Consider the following 16666-nt stretch of genomic DNA (forward strand, 5'->3'; position numbering starts at 1 on the left):
TGATGCCAGCCAAGAGCTGCTCCACTACAGCAGACTGAGGCAGAAGTGACTCCATTCCTGTAAAATCTCACAAAAATAATATTCTGACAGGTGCATGGCCCATCACTGGGAAAGCATTATTTCTCAGAGTTGAGGACATAGACTATGGTCTATAAGGTACTCTGTGTCCAGGGAAGGCTCCCACAGCCACTGAGATTCCAGACACTGCTGAGCTACAGATGGGCTCACTTCATGGACTTGCGGAAGTGCACATTTTGTGACGGGTGCTATCCCCACTCACAGACTTCTGATCCTATGCGGCATCTGGAGAAGCTCACTTCTCAACTCTGACATTTTACAAAGATCTCTTATGTATTTTGCTTAATAGTGGACACTGTTGTTGCAGTGACATTTAAGAGAAGAAAGCCACATGCATTGTGAACTTTCCAACAATGAGACACGGCCTATGGAGAATGGATGAGAACACATGGGGCAGAAACAACAGGCAGAGGACCCAAGTTTTTACAACTTTCCTTACATTTGAAATCAACTGGGAAAGTGGCTCAGTGGTTAGAATACTTGCCTAGCATGTAGGAAGCCCTGAGTTCCATCCCCAGATCCGCATCAAAACCAGAGTAGTGGAGCATGCCGTTAATCACAACACTTGGGAAGCAGACAGGAGAATCAGAAGTTCAAGGTCATCCTAATCAATAACACTGTGAATTTGAGGCCAGCCTGGTCTACATAACAAGACCCTGTATGGGAGGGGAGATTGAGAGACTGAGTTTGAAATAATGTACGGTAGCAGACACCAGTAAACCTAACATTCAGGAATCCAAAGCTGGAGGCTCACGTATTACAGGCCAGCCTGGGCTACATACCTAAAAAGACCCTGTCTCAACTATGAAAATAAGTGCATAGTCTGCAATCACAATAGCCTTGTCAGCAAAGACCTGACAGTGCTGCTGGGCAAAGCTTCTATTTTCTGTCTGCTTTAAAGAAAGAGCAGTGGCTGGTCTTGTTCCCTAAGACCTGCCTTGGCTTATTCTTTTGATAAAGCAGCAGGGCTGATAGCAAAGATTTGGTTTTATGATGGACTGCTAGGAGTCATGAGTACACAAGACCTCAAACTGGAGCCATAGAGTAAGCTTCTTCACTACCTGCAGAAGAGTGCTAGACAACTTTGACATCCACGCAGAGATGAACCAGTTTTCCCAGGAGTCATCTGCTCCTGTGTGAGAGGAGACAGAGCTCCCAGCAGCTTCTGGGCGGAGGAGTAAGTAAATGGAGGCGGCCAGACGGTTCAGCAGGTCAAGGTGCTTGCACAAGCCTGGAAACCTGGGTTCCATCTTCACAGACCATAGACTCCAAGACACTGCCCTTTAATCTCCCACACCCACCCTGGCACACACATGCTCGAGCACACAAATCATAAAACACATATGAAAGAGTATGAACTGGAATGTTCTGTCTGCTTCATCTATTTTTAATAGATTTAATCAAATCTCATTAAGGGGACACACAGGTTGGTACATACCTTCCCACACTTACAAGCTGCTATCAAGACATCACACTGTGTTCCCACCAAAAGCCAGGCAGGAAGTTCCTGTCTCTGCAAATGAGGACTGGGTTTTGACATTCCTCCTCACTCCATACACTGAGCCTCCCAATAAATGGAGAACCACAATTCCCACACAGCCGCCACCAGTGACAGCAGCTTTAGCTGCTGGGAAATGCCAAGGGATCCTTTTCCTGAGGTGGGCTAGCCTGGGGGAGGAGTCCTGTTTCAGATGTCAGGAATGCTGGCCAACAGCTGATGTCAATAACCACACGGTCCCATTTCAGTGAAGCTAGAGGACACTGGGGGCCAGGGAGGAGGTGAGTATGAGGACTGAAAAGGAGTACTGTCTAGCAGAGGCAGCAGGACACAGGGATCAGGACCAGGAGGGACTCTAACCCTGGTGCCATTCTCTCCTAATGGGTGATCACTTTTGAGGCAGTAACAACCAAGGCAATACTGAAGGGTCAGGCAGACACACTCCATCCTGGAGTCAAGGGCACCTGCAAGATGACTTCGAGCAGGAATGGAGTCCTCTACCCTCCTGGTGGGCAGGACTCTGGAATTCCAAGATGGAAGCTTCAGTGTCCTCCTCACCTTACACCAAGGGCTGGAAAGTCTTTGTTCATTAGAGTTCCCAGCCTCATGCTTGTCACTTCTGGGCACCTCTATTTAGAAGCAGCTGTCATTAGGCACCTGCCACTCCTCTTCAGCAGTCACACTAGTTTTCAAGACTGAATGTCACTTCAAGGCAGAGAATAGGCAATTTAGGGCCATTCTTGACTTCACAGTATGTTCGAGGCTATCCTGAGCTACCCAAGACTAGTCTTAAACCAAATAAGAGTGGGCAAAATCTGAGGGTAAGGGATAAAAGATGCTTGACACTGAGCTGAAACCTCAGCCCTTGGAAGATAGCAGATTTGAGGCTAGCCTATCTCAAAACCCAAAAAAACAAAGCCAGGTTTAATGGATACACCTTTAATCCAGGCACTAGGAGGCAGAGGCAGGCAGATCTGTGAGTCTGAGGCCAGATAGAGTTCTAGGACACCCAGGGCTACACAAATTCTGTCTCAAAACAGACCAACCCTAAAGGCAAAATCAAAAAATCCATCAACCCAAATTAAAACCATGAGACATGGGGCTGGGGATTTAGCTCAGTGGTAGAGCGCTTGCCTAGCAAGCGCAAGGCCCTGGGTTCGGTCCTCAGCTCTGGAAGAAAAAAAAACCGAACAAACCATGAGACAGTACCGCACACACCAGAACATCAAGAGGAAAGATACACAGTCATGTGTATGAAACCCCTTATATTATATATATACTGGTGAATGAGGCACAGACACTCAGGAAGTGTGGCTGTCTCTGGTCTGTTTTGTTGCTGCAGATGTAGTCTAGTCTGGGCTCACACCTACTCTCTAGCTAAGCATGAGCCTGAACCCCTGATCATTCTACCACACCTCCCAAGCCTCAGGATCACAGGTACACCCACCCCACCTGTTTCTTGAAAAAAACTACACATGCAGTTGCCAAACAAACAACTGGACTCTTGGGCACTCACTTCCAAGAAATGAAAGTTCATATCCACACAAAACCCCACCCATGGATGCTCACAGCCACTTTACTTGCAATAGTCCAGATCTAGACTCCATCACTGGGTCTCTCCATGGGTTAACAGTAAAGCTGTGAACTGCTGCTGCCCATCAACAAAAAGGAGCATACTGTCACACTAAGATAACTTCTTAGGGAATTGTGCTGACCAAAAGCCAATCACCAGGCTTTGGGGATGGCTCAGTCGGTAAAGCATTTGTCTCAAGTGTGAGGACCTGAGTTTGAATCCCCAGAACCTATGCCAAAGTACTGCTCTCCAGAGGATCAGGGTTTGATTCCCAGCACTCCACAGCTCTGAACAGCTGCAACTTCATCCCGGGGATCTGATGCCCTGCCTTCACATGCTTGCAGGCAAAACAAAACAAAAGAAAACCTGTTACAAGGGTTGTGCCCACACCTAGCCTTCCTGCCTCCAGCTGTGGCCAACGCTCCCAGCCTCTTGCCTGTGGTGCCAGTGCTGAAGGCCAACTGAACTGAAGCAGTCACACCCTTGGATCTCATGAACTGATCTAAATAAATTTGTTCTTCCTAGTTAGTTGGGTTTCAGGAACTCACTGTAGTGACCACAGAAACAACCTGATTAATACAACTTTTAAACCTGACAAGCCCAGTACTCAGGAAGCTGAGGCAGGAAGACTCCAGGACTGGAGGTAGATCAGTGGCTGCCAGGGTCAGACAGTGTGGGCAGGAGGAAACAGGGAGGGAGGGTTGTCAACATGAAGGGTTTTTATTTATTAGTTAATTATTATTTTGCCTTTTTCTAGACAGGGTCTCCCTCTGCACCTAGGCTGACAGAAAACAACTCTCCAAAGAACTGGGATTATAGATGGGCCACTGTGCCTGACTTCCAACTTCAAAAGCGTTCCAGGATAGTGGTTCTCAACCTGTAGGTCACCTAAGACCATAGGAAAACACTAATATTTACATTATGATTCATAACAGTAGCAAATTACAACTATGAAGTAGCAATGAAAATAACCTTATGGTTGGGGTCACCACAGGATGAGGAACTGCATTAAAGGGTCACAGCGTTGGGAAGGTTGAGAATCACTGCTCTAGAGCAAGAAGAGTTGTATTGGGATCGTGGTGGATTCAGGACTCTCTACAGGTATTCAAACATCACAGAATTAAACACACAAGCAGATACAAGTAAAACTGGAGACACGTGAAGAAGAAAGATGAGCAGTGATGCTCTGGCTGTGATATATGACAAAGAGGTTACATCTTAGGAATTCAGGCTGCATGTCAACTTAACGTGATTTCCCCTTAACAATGATGTATGGGGGAGGGGGCGGTGCTGCAAGAAGCTCAAGGGGTAAAGGGGCCTGCCACCCGCCAAGCCCCGATTCCAATCCCTGGGACCTACATGCCCGCAGGTTGTGTTCTGACCTATACACCCTCCAATACACAGTTTTTGTCTTTTTTTTTTTTAGAGACAGGGTCTCACCATGTAGCCTTGGCTGACCTTGAACTCAGCAATCCAACTGTCTCAACCTCCCAAGTACTGGGTTTAAAGGTGTGCACCACCACAAATGGTCACAATTTTTTTTAAATGTAGTAAAAAACATTTTAAAATGCGTATTGTATGTGTGCCTGCCCACAGAAAATAGAATTGTTAGAGCCTCTGGAGCTGGAGTTACATGTAACCGGATTACTGGAACATGTAACCGGATGTGTGCTGAGAACAAAATCCAGGCCCTCAGCAAGAACAATAAGTTTTTTAAATTACTGAGCCATCTTTCCAGTGGGGCTCCCTCCACCTTTTAAAATATACTTTCTGGGCTGATAAGATAGCTCAGCGGGTAAAGTGCCTGCTGCCAGACCCGAGTTTCATCCGGGACCCAAATGATGGAAAGAAAACAGACTCCTGTAAGTTGTCCTCTGACCTCCACACTGGTGTGGTGCTACATGTGCACATGAATGTCATACACACTAAACAAATAAAATGTAATAAAAACCCGTCTTTTTATTAAAAGTGTATAGGAGGTGGGTGGGGACAACTCAGTGGGTTGCCAGGCAAGCAAGAGGATCTGAGTTCAGATCCCTACACTGATGTAAAAAGCTGGGTGTGTTAGCTCATGCGCATGCCTGTAACTCCAGTGGGACACATGCATGCACGCAAGGACGGATAGACGGAAGGACCGGACAGACAGACAGGACAGGACACAGCAGAGGGGGAGGGAGTGTCCTTGGAATTCACTGGTCAGTTAATCTAGCCTGCCAGCAGGCTCCTTGTCTCAAAAAAAAAAAAAAAAAAAAAAAAAAAAGAGCTGGGCAGTGGTGGGGCATACCTTTCTCGGGAGGCAGAGGCAGGCATATCTCAGTGAGTTCAAGGGCAGCCTGGTCTACAGAGCGAGTTCCAGAACAGCCAGGGCTACATCTGTCTTGCAAAACCAAAAAATAAAAATGTGGAGAGTATTTGAAAAAGACCACTTGTGTCACTTCTGACCTCCACACCCACACAAACACACCACTCATACACACAAATTTTTTTATTTGTAAAAACTTACTTAATTTCACGTGTATATGTACTTCACCTGACTTGCTGTATGTGTACCATGTATGTGCCTGGTGCCTATGCATGTCAGAAGAAGGTGTCAGATTCCCTACTGGAGTTACAGATGTTTGTGAACTACCACATGGGTCCTAGGAACTAAACCAAGTCCTCTGAATGAGCAACAGTGCTCTGACCACTTAGCCATCTCTCCAGCCCCAATGATGTGTTTCACAGTCATTAACTCCAGTCCTAATCATGGTCCAACAGACAGACATTACTTGTGTTTTTTAGAGGCCCCAGCTTGTGGCCTCTCTGCTATCCCAAGTCACGGGCCACTTAGACTCCATCAAATGACAACAGCAGCCAAAGGAAACCACTCCTACAGGGTTGGAGCGGTTCTGTTTTCTAGGACCCTTTATGACAGTCACCTCATCTAAATGGCATTAAGGAGGAGATGGTGAAGGATGATGGATTATATATGGTAAGATGCCAGGTCCTGAAAGCCGGGAAAACACAACCCTAAATGAACAAATATTATATGCAAATACCCAGAGATCTAGAAGGACACCCAGGTTAGTCCCTAGTTGTGACTTCCTGAGGTGGCTAGGGTGGAAGAGGACTGGCCCAAGGCTGTGTGGACTTGAACTGTCCAGTGTTGGAGTAGAGGACTGCATTCCAATTCCAGTCCAACAGGTCAACTTTGTTTAACAAGGGAAATAAAGCGAGCACTTACTGCATTCATAGATCTGTTCCAGCTTATCCACAGAAGAAAGGGAGAAAAACTTATACCCGGACTTACTACCAACAGCTAGGGACCTGCAAAAAAGCCAAATTCAGAAGTAAGAGCTAAGGCACGTAGACAGCGATCATGCATAAATCAGCGCCCACCTTACCCCCCAAGAAATCACCAGTATGTCGGAGTTATCTCACAGGTCTGTATCAGATATATGGCAGAGGTCTGTAAAGCATATGGCATGGTCACAATAGTTAACAAGGTGTTGGGACCTGATGCACTACTGTCATCACACACAAAACCCAAGCACGTTAGGTGACTCTGTGTATGTAAGCAAGAACATGCCATGGCGCACAAGTGGAGTCAGGGGACAACCTGAGGTGTTGGTCCTGCCCTTTCATCTTGTTTGAAACAGAGATCTCATCATAGCTGCATACACCAAGCTTAGCTGGCTTCCAATGGTCCTGGAATTCTCCTATGTTGCTTTCCACCCAAGCTTAGAGGAGGATCAGGGTTACAGATGTGCAGCACCATGTCTGGCTTCACATGTGTTCTTCGGCTCTGAACTCCCCCTCACACTTTGCACAGCATGTGCCTTACTCTCTGAGCTGTCTCCCAGCCCAACAGTCACTCATTCCATGTATATGTCTTATGAGGGTACCCTGACCTTAAATATATTCAGATTTGTCAGTTACCCCCCAATAAAGCCTGGGAAAAGACTAGAAACTCTAAGTTTGAGACCTAAATGAAGAGTGATCAGTTGTCAGCCAGTGACTGCAGACACACGACTGTTTCGGTGCTTGTGAGCCTTCGAGTTCAGTAAGCTGTGCTGCATTCTACACTCTGAACACTAAGATATAACACAGGCTTGGTATCCATTCCTCATTTTGGGACTGCCTTTAGTACTTGCTGTGCTGTGCCTGAGAGGCAGGGTAAGAATAACACATATGCGGGTGGTGGCGCACACCTTTAATCCCAGCACTCAGGAGGCAGAGCCAGGCAGATCTCTGAGTTCAAGGATAGCCTGGTCTACAAAGCAAGTTCCAGGATAGGCTCCAAAGCTGCACAGAGAAACCCTGTCTGGGGGGGGGGGGGGGGACCAAACAAACAAACGAAAAAGAATGACACATACTAAGAAACTAGACCCTGGGAAGTATGGGAAGACTATCTTTGTTGAGTTAGATGGAGAAGTGAGGGATTCTTTTTGATGGCTTACGTTTGACAAGCTGTGTTTAGAAACTCCTAGCTTTGGCTAAAAGGCTTGGAGCAGAGTCTTGGTGACACCAAGTGAAGGGGTTCCTGATCAGAAAATTCCATCTCCAGAATGCAACTGACCAAGGAAGCAAGAGCAAGCAGCACATACGGCCTTCACCAGCAGAGAAGGATGGAAGAGAGAAGGGAGGAACAAAGGTTCAGACACTGGGAGAACACAAAAACAAATGGGCAGAGCAGAGGACTTTCACCTCATTTGTATTTGTACCCAGGACAACATTTGAGGCTACTTGAACAGAGGCTCTCTGAGCACTACTGAAACCACACTAGTATGAGATTCTCTAACAGCACACAGGACCATAAACTTTCTCTACCAGTCGGCAGGATGTGACTCCACTACACTGAGCTCTTTCAACCAAGTAATCAGGTCTGCGTATCTATACACACTGTGAGCAGTAACAGGTGGCTATGGTGGTACATGATTTTAATCCCAGCACTCGGGAGTCCAGTCTGGTCTACACGGCAAGCACCAGGCCAGCCATGTCTCAATTAAAAAATAAAAGAAGAAACAAAACAAACAACTCTCTAGAAAGGTTAAAAATAAAATCTCAGCAGCTAAGAACTTCTGGAAAAATTTGTGTTCAAGGAAATATTTTCGGTAGTGAACTTCTGCCCTCCAGGGTTCTCCCATTATGCTGTAAGCCTGTATTTAAGACCTCTTCCCTCCTTCAATAAACAGCATTCGGCATTAAATTAAAAAAAAAAAAAAGAAAAAGAAAAAGAAAATATTTTCCAGACAAATAAGGTTTGTTATCTTAAGCAAATTTTAATCTCTCTTACCTCAACTATTTCTGAATTTAAAATACAAACCACCCTAGCACTTGACAGGAAGAAGCGGGAATATCAGGAGTTCAGGGCCAGCCTGGGCTACATAGTGAGTCCCTGGCTCAAAGTAAAAACAAAACACCAAAAATACTAAGAGCAAAAAGAAAATAAGACAAAAATCATTCTTAAATTGTGTATTTTCCTGTGTGTTTTTATTTATATGAGTGTATCTACGTGAATACCTGCCACATGTGTGGGGATATCTGCAGGTAAAGTTAAAAGGCGGCTGTGAGCTGTGGTTGCTCTGGTCCTCTGGAAGAATAACAGGAGCTCTTAGCCACCTTCCCAGTCGCCCAAAGAAAATGTTCCTGTGTTCTGAAGACAAAAGGACACATTTTTTTGTTGTTGCTTATTTGAAACAGAATCTCAATAAGTAGATGAGGCTGGCCTGGGGCTTTTAATCTTCCTGCCTCAGTCTTCCTATGTGAACCAATAGGCCTGCTTTGGCAAATTCTTTTGGGCTCAGGGTTTTGTCTCCCACATCAGATGTCCAGACCATGATAGATAAATATATATAATTCTATGTGAGTGTGTATATGTCTGAATGTATGTATGTATACTACATGTGTACAGGAACTATGAGAACCAGAAGAGGGTATTGATCTCCTGAAACTAGAGTAACAGGTGGTCGAGAGCCAGCATATGGGTGCTGGCAACCAAATCTGGGTGCTCTGCAAGAGCACTAAGTGCCTTTAACTGCTTGAGCCATCTCTCCAGTCCCCTCACCCCCCTACCCCCCACACTCCCCACCCCCCGCCATAATAATTCAAAGATATTTTCTGGAGCTATTAGCACATGTGAGGCTCTGGGTTCAATCTCCAGCATAAAAACAAAGCAAAAGCCTACCTTTATAGACAGTTGTCAGTTTTCCTTCATGACTACCCTGTCCTCACCATCCCCCTTTTCACTTCTTGTTCACTTGGAAATCACAAATAAGCTCAGGGAGGTCCTTGCCTACAAGCGTTAGAAATGGATTCCTGGGTTCCAGAGAGCTTGGTTCTCAGTGGTTTTCCCCATGCACAGAATCATCATCCCCCCCCCCCCCCCCCCCATGTAACAGCTCTAGCTGTCATGGAACTTACTCTGTAGATCAGGCTGGCCTCAAACTCACAGAGCCCCACCTGCCTCTGCCTCCTGAGTGAAGGAATTAAAGGTGTGTACCATCACCACCTGACAGGCAAAATCTTTTTGATATTCTAGATAAACAGAACTGATTAGATTATTAAACACCTGGACTAGAATTTTAATGCCAAAAGTCTTCTAAACAGATTGTGCCCTTTTATCAGTAAGAAACAGAAGTTAAACCGGGCGGTGGTGTCGCACATCTTTAATTCCAGCACTGAGAGGCAGAGGCAGGAGGATCTCGTGAGTTTGAGGCCAGCCTGGTCTACAAAGCGAGTTCCAGGAAAGGCGCAAAGCTACACAGAGAAACCCTTTCTCGGAAAAAAAAACAAAAACAAAAACAAAAACAAAAACAAAAAACAGAAATTAAACTTTATCAAGGGAGGGCAAGTAATTAAATGACATTGTAAGTAAGCCTGGGTGCAGCACATCAGAGTACCTGCTGAGCATGACTGTGGCCCCTGGGCCTCAAGGTAAGTGTTTACCATTTTCATTACAGACACCAACAACCAGGTTCACATATCTCTCTTTGGTAGGTTCTTTTAACAGAAAATGCAGACATTATAATCATGGAAGAGACATAACCACATGAGAGGTGAAATGTGTTCTACTAGAAAGAAACGTTTGTGTTTCTAAGCTAACACAGGTCTAGGAATATTGCTCAGTGGTAGAGCACCCGCCTGGCATATGCAGGGACTTGAGTTCAAGCCCTGGTTGTTCAATGTTATCCTTAGGGACAGAGGGTAATACGGACTTCGAGAAATGATGGCAGAGTACTTGGTAGGAGGGGCAGGAAAACATCCAGTTCAAGGCCAGCTGAGGCTGCACAAAGAACTATCGCAAAAAACAAAGATGTGAAGGGTGTGTGGTGCCCATCTCTCACTCTGACACTGGGGAAGTAAACTCAGGAGACTCTGAAGTTCAAGGTCAACCTCAGCTACACAACACAGTGAGTTCAAGGGCCACGTTGACCTTGAGCTACAAGACACCCAGTCATAAACAAAAAGATGCATTTGCTTGAGCTGGAAAGATGGCTCAGTGGTAAGAGCATGTATTTTTTTTTTTTTCTTGCAGAGGACCTGAGTTCGATTCCCAGCACTCATAACAGGCAACTCACATGCCTGTAACTACAGAATAAGGGGATTGGACATGCCTCTGACCTCAGGCACATTCATGTACTCCCTTCTCATCTTCCTCTCCCATGAGTCAAGCCTTTTGCAACACCCTTTTGCTAGTTTATGAGGATATGGGCAAGGAACTGCCACTTTGACATAATATCTGTTACTGAATTTGAACACAGGCCTGAAACATGTAAAAGGCAGCTGCTTCCACTTCACTACGAGCGTGTGTAGCAGATGTGCCCCTCAGTTTCCCAGCCATCAGTCCACGGAGGCCTTTCCCCATCATTACCTTCCCCAGGAAAAGATCACACTTGATTATGTGGGTGAATGGGACAAGCCACCTCTGTAAACAGGAAGCAGACTGCTCCATGGCCACAGTGACCTGACAGGTGCTATGCCTCACTTAGGACAACAACCAGGCCAAGTTCATGAAGAACCTGGCCCATCTCACCCCAGACCTGTACCAGAAGCCCCAGGCCTTTCAGAGTATCCAAAGCAGAGGTCTTTTCTTGGTCAATTTCCATAGGGTGCTAACAATGCTCCCCAAGAAACATTAGAACTGGGAACTAGGTTGCCCTTGAACACATCATACAGGTTCTGTGGGTCACTGTCCATCCACCCTCTGCAGCAATCTCCTGTTCTCAACTATCTGCTCCAAAAAGCACGTAGAGGGGCAGCCAAGTTAAGGCTGAAGGAGCTTTGGAAACCACCTTCAACTTCCAGGCAAATACAAGCAGAGAGTAGTGCCTTCCAGAACGGTGCCTGGCACCTGAAATGGAGGAAGCTCAGTGGAAGAAAACAATGAATATCATTACGCACTGTCTAACCTAGGGGACGGGGTCGGGGACAGTCCCTTTACTCCAGGCCTCTGGGAAAGGAAGCTTAGAACAGACACAGCCACCTCTCTGACTTCCCAATTCTACTGGAAAAACTTAGTCCTGATGACTCGTGAGAATCCAGTGACCCTATTCACTGGTCAAGCTCAACTTTGAAAAGCTACAACGTGCCGGTCGGTGGTGGCGCATGCCTTTAATCCCAGCACTCAGAGTCAGAGGCAGGCAGATCTCTGTGAGTTCGAGGCCAGCCTGGGCTACAGAGTGTGTTTCCAGGACAGGCTCCAAAGCCACACAGAGAAACCCTGTCTCGAAAAACGGAGAAAAAAAAAAAAAAAAAGAAAAGCTAAAATGCTCCCACATAAACCGGTCACTTGAAGAAAAACACAGGTGGGAATCAACCAGACTAAACTGGGCGACCAGGATAGGCTGCTCTTCCTGTCCTTCTCATTGCTCTCCTTTAAAAACAAAAACAGACGGTAAAAAGCAGATCACACTGTAGTCACTTTAGGATAAGAATCACGAGAAGAGCGAGTGGTGGTGGCGCACGCCTTTAATCCCAGCACTTGGGAGGCAGAGCCAGGAGGATCTCTGAGTTCAAGGCCAGCCTGGTCTACAGAGCGAGATCCAGGACAGGCACCAAAACTACACAGAGAAACCCTGTCTTGAAAAATAAAACAAAACAAAAAAAGGATCACGAGAAGAAAAACCCCTCAATATTTGAAATCATATTACAAAGAGAAAGGAGGAAACTGACACAGTTTGAGTACAAATAAATATGTGAGCATTTAAATGACTACAGAATAGATGGATACTTCCTTAATGTCCAGTGGCCCCTCTATCCCTGAACACAGTAAATGGGATTCCACACAAAGTTCTACTCCTTGCTGGAAATTGTTTTTTAAATCGTGAGTGGTATGTTTATGGCATCTCTGCACATGTGCATGCAGATGCATGTCTGTGTGCACGTGCAGGTTACAGACCAGGATGGGAATCTTCCTCTACTGTACTCCATCTTGCTTGTTTTTGAGACAGGGTCTCTTACTGAACCGGAGATGACTCTGGCTTGAATGGCTGGCCAGTGAGCGCTGAGGATAATCAACCTATCCCTATTCCTGTGTCCACACAAACCCTAGGGTTGCAGATGGTCCCCACCCTGCCTGCTTTTACATGGGTGCTGAGGAGCCAAACTCAAGTCCTCATGCCCCAGCCCCATGTTCTTTTTTCCCTTTAGACTGCATCTTTCTATTTCAGTGGTTCTCAACCTTCCTAATTCTATAGCCCTCTAATACAGTTCCTGATGTTGTGGTGACCCCCAACTGCAAATTATTTTCATTGCTACTTCATAACTGTAATTGCTACTGGTACAAAATCAAAATGTAAATATCTGATGTGACCCCAAAGGGATCGTGACCCCACAGGTAGAGAATCACTGCTCTATTTAGTCCTGGCTGTACTGGAACTGAATATGTAAATTAGACTGGCCTCGAACTCAGAGATTCTACCTCTGCCTCCCAAGTGCTGGGGCTAAAGGTGTGTACCACCACACGGGCCCCTGTTCCTCTTTTAAGATGCAGAAGCCCTTCCACAGAACCTTTCTATTTCTTCCACCTGTAGCTTTAATAATCATGTCACTCCACTGAACTCCAATACAGCCCTAACCTGGAATTCCTTCCAACTTATGCCCCTATGTTTCAAGGTTTCTTTGGCAAGTCAAAAATGACACAGCAAGACTTGTTCGGAACTAATAACTTGATGAACTAGCAGGTTCAGGGCTAAGGAAGGGTGTGAAAAGATCCTGTTCGGGCCAGAGTGACACTTTTATTACACAGGGAACTCAGCAGATATAGAAACTGTTCTTAATATTCTCTATTTCAAGCAAGACATAAAGCCTTGTAATACAGATAGCCAGGCACAGTGTGCATGCCTTTAATCCCTGCACTCAGGAGGCAGAGGAAGACAGTTCTCTGAGATCAAGACCAACCTGGTCTACGTGGTAAGTTCCAAGACAGCCAGGGCCACAGAGAGACCCTGTCTCAAAATAAATAGACAGATGAGTAAAAACCTTGTAATACTAGCATTTCTTACCAGTCACCAAATCCTAATGACTCAGAAGCCAGATTGCTACTGGCTGGAACTACTTTCCTCCTGCCAGCGTTAGTTTATTCACTAGACAAACTGCAACAGGTTGTCCTGACAGCTTTCGTTGTGCTGGTTTAGGGCATACACAACATAGTATTTAGCAGCCTGAATGTGTGTGTTTTCATAAGTGAGGTCACACTTTTAGTGTCAGTGTGTATACACTTGTGTGGTGTGTCTTCCTCCATTCTCCACTTTATAGACTGAAGTAGGGTCTCTCCCTGAACCCCAGAGTTAACTGACTCTGCTAATTTAACTAGAAAGGGATGGGCTCTCTCCTCAGGAGTGTATGTGGTGCTGAGATCTCCACTCTGGTCCTCACAGCTGTGCGACAAGTACTTTGTCCATTGTGTCATCTCTCCTGGTGGCTTTACCTTTTATAGATCCACTGGACGTCTAGACTCAGTGTCTGTAGAATTCTGTTCTGTAGGTAGAAAAGACCCAGTGTGGTAGAACGAAAAGAACACTAGGAGAGCGAGCTCAGGAGACAAGACCCTGCTCCTGCCCCATCCCACTACTAACCAGCCATAAGATCTGGAAAGGCGCCAGGCCTCTCTGAACTTTACCGTCTCATCTGTGGCTGAACCAGGTGACCCACCTCCTTCCCAGCCTCAGGACAGCTCCCTGATCTTGAGAAGATTGAGAAAGTCCAACTGAGCACCTGTCGCACCTCCATACAGGTGCTTGCCATTTTTACAATTTAACTTTTAATTGAGGAAAAACAAAAACCTCAGTCTCTACCTTGCTAATGCTATTCTGCCAACAGCAGCCAACTACTTAGTGTGATGCCAAGTGACCCATTCCTTCTCCTCTTACATCACTTCCTCTTACTCACTTCCCAAGATGGCTCTTCTCCCTTCCAGTCCCATAACTCATCCTTCCTTCCTTAAAAACCTCATCTATTAACCACCTCCCAGGTATGCCAACAAGGCGGCCTTGAAGAACCAGATTGGGACCTACAGCAGATGAGTCTGGTAAAACAGGGGACTGCACGAAGGTTCTCTTTTACCCCGGGAATAGCTCACTTTGCCCCTCACCCGCTTGGAACACCCAGACCCCTTGAGGACAAAGTCTCTCTAGACCAAAGGCCTGGGTTTCTGCTGTTTGATTCTTGTTTGGAGGAAACAAAGTTACCTGCCAGAAAGAACGGCAGAGAAGAAACAAGAAAAAGGAAAAAGAAAAACCATGTAAAGCGATAGAAGAGGCACTGAAAATGAAGAGAAACAGGGAGGCGGGCGATGCCCAGGGCGGCTGAGAAACCCATTCCGGGTGACCGGCACAAACCGGCGTGCACAGTTCCTTCCCAACTCTGCGAAAGGCCAGGTCTGAGGACAGGTGGATGGGAACACCTCGAGTTCCATCACCTCCCCCGGCCCAGGAGGCAGCAGCGCTCGAGCGGCCGCGCGGGCTCAGAACCCCCCTCAGACACCCCTCGACTTGATCCAAGCCCTGACCTCTGACCCGGCCCGGTGCCCAAGCCTGGCCTTACGTGTTATCCTGGTTGAAGTTGGCAAACAGCAGCTGGCCGGCACCGGCCTCTCCGCTCTGGCTCGCCAGGTTCATGGCTGCGCGCGCGCGACGGGCTCGGACCCCCTTCGCGGGAGCGCGCACGGCGCAACTCGGGCTGCCCGCGGGAGCGCGCTACACTCAGGAGCTGCGCCCGATCCGGCTCGTAGGCTCGCTCGCCGCCTCTCGCTGCGCGGGGACCAACCGCCGCCTCATCCCGTCCCCACTCTTGTTTATGCTCCAGAGCCGGGATGGGCTGTGCGCTTGCGCAGCCCCGCCCACCCTCGCGACGCACGGAGGCGTACGGCGCAGGCCCGCTGCGTAGGCCCCGCCTCTTCACCTCAGGCTCCGGCAGGGGTTTCCGGTCGATTGCGCGTGCTTAAAGATGCACTGGAGGGCGCGCCTGCGCGTGGCGGAGAGTAGGCTGGTGCTTGCTGTCTGCGGACGCGGGGTTACCTTGTTGGTCTGCTGGTCTTTGTTCTGGGGACCTGTGGCGCATCGCCTTGCTTGTAGAGAATCTCCGTTTTACAGATGGCAAAAGCGAGACTCAGAACTGTAAACAGTGTACCAAATGTTGGATCTGAGACTGGAAACGATCTTTCCAAGGCGCATGCGGTCATGGTCCTTGGGACAGGATTCTACTTTAAATATATTAGTTCATGCAACAGTTTGTGGGAAGCATCTTTCTCCCCTCCCTCCTTCTCTTCCTTCCCTTCCTCTCTCCTCTTTCCCCAAAAGGATGGAAATGCCGGGTGGCAAATATCCTGGAGAAGAGCGAGACTTTTTTTGTTCAGCGTGGGTTTGGGTGAGAAGCCCCACAAGAAGGCTGGAAGAACAGCAGGTGGCGGGGTCTCTTGGACACTTAAAACTGAACCTGTAGGCAAGAAGCTGTTGACTCCCAAGCTCAGTGGGCTGTCCTAGAGGATAGAGGGGATTTAGTACAGCCCCAGAGACAAGGACAGTTGTGAGGAAAAGGTGGCACAGGCTCTTCCCCCCCTCAAACCCTCCTTGTTCTGTGTTTTTTGAAATAGGGTCCCATCGCAAAGCTACACAGAGAAACCTTGTCTCGAAAAACAAACAAACAAAAAAAGAAATAGGGTCCCATGTATCCTAGACTGGCTTTGAATTCTGTAGCTGAGGTTGACCTTGATTTCCTGATCTTGCCTCTACCTGCTAAAAGGCATGCACCACCATGCTCTGTTAAAGTAGGTTTTTTGTTTTGTTTTGTTTTAGTTTTTTTGGTTTTTCGAGACAGGGTTTCTCTGTGTAGCTTTGCGCCTTTCCTGGAACTCACTTGGTAGTCCAGGCTGGCCTCCAACTCACAGAGATCCGCCTGGCTCTGCCTCCCGAGTGCTGGGATTAAAGGCGTGTGCCACCACCACCCGGCTCTTTCTTTTTTAAACCCCACCAAGTTCATTTTGTGCTCCCTATATATTTTTGGTCGTATGGCCTTCCCCCTGGAGTGTGGTCAACCTA

At 47.1% G+C, this 16666-nt stretch overlaps 1 protein-coding gene across 2 annotated transcripts in view; it reads right to left on the reverse strand.

Moving 5' to 3' along the window:
* The window catches only part of Wipi2 (WD repeat domain, phosphoinositide interacting 2), a 38509-nt gene extending 22700 nt beyond the window's left edge, over window positions 1–15809 (reverse strand). The window contains exons 1-2 of one of the 2 annotated variants that reach the window (XM_052754178.1): window positions 15174–15809; window positions 6373–6455 (exon numbers count right to left, since the gene is read on the reverse strand). In XM_052754178.1, coding sequence (XP_052610138.1) covers window positions 6373–6455; window positions 15174–15247 — 157 coding nt within the window. In that variant the 5' untranslated portion in view covers window positions 15248–15809. The remainder of the gene's footprint in view (window positions 1–6372; window positions 6456–15173) is intronic. The other variant, XM_052754179.1, reaches the window with a different exon arrangement.
* Between the last annotated feature and the right edge of the window lie 857 nt (window positions 15810–16666).

This window comes from Peromyscus californicus, unplaced genomic scaffold, assembly GCF_007827085.1.
Source record: "Peromyscus californicus insignis strain IS unplaced genomic scaffold, ASM782708v3 Scaffold_2__1_contigs__length_46816999, whole genome shotgun sequence".
Classification (NCBI taxonomy): domain Eukaryota; kingdom Metazoa; phylum Chordata; class Mammalia; order Rodentia; family Cricetidae; genus Peromyscus; species Peromyscus californicus.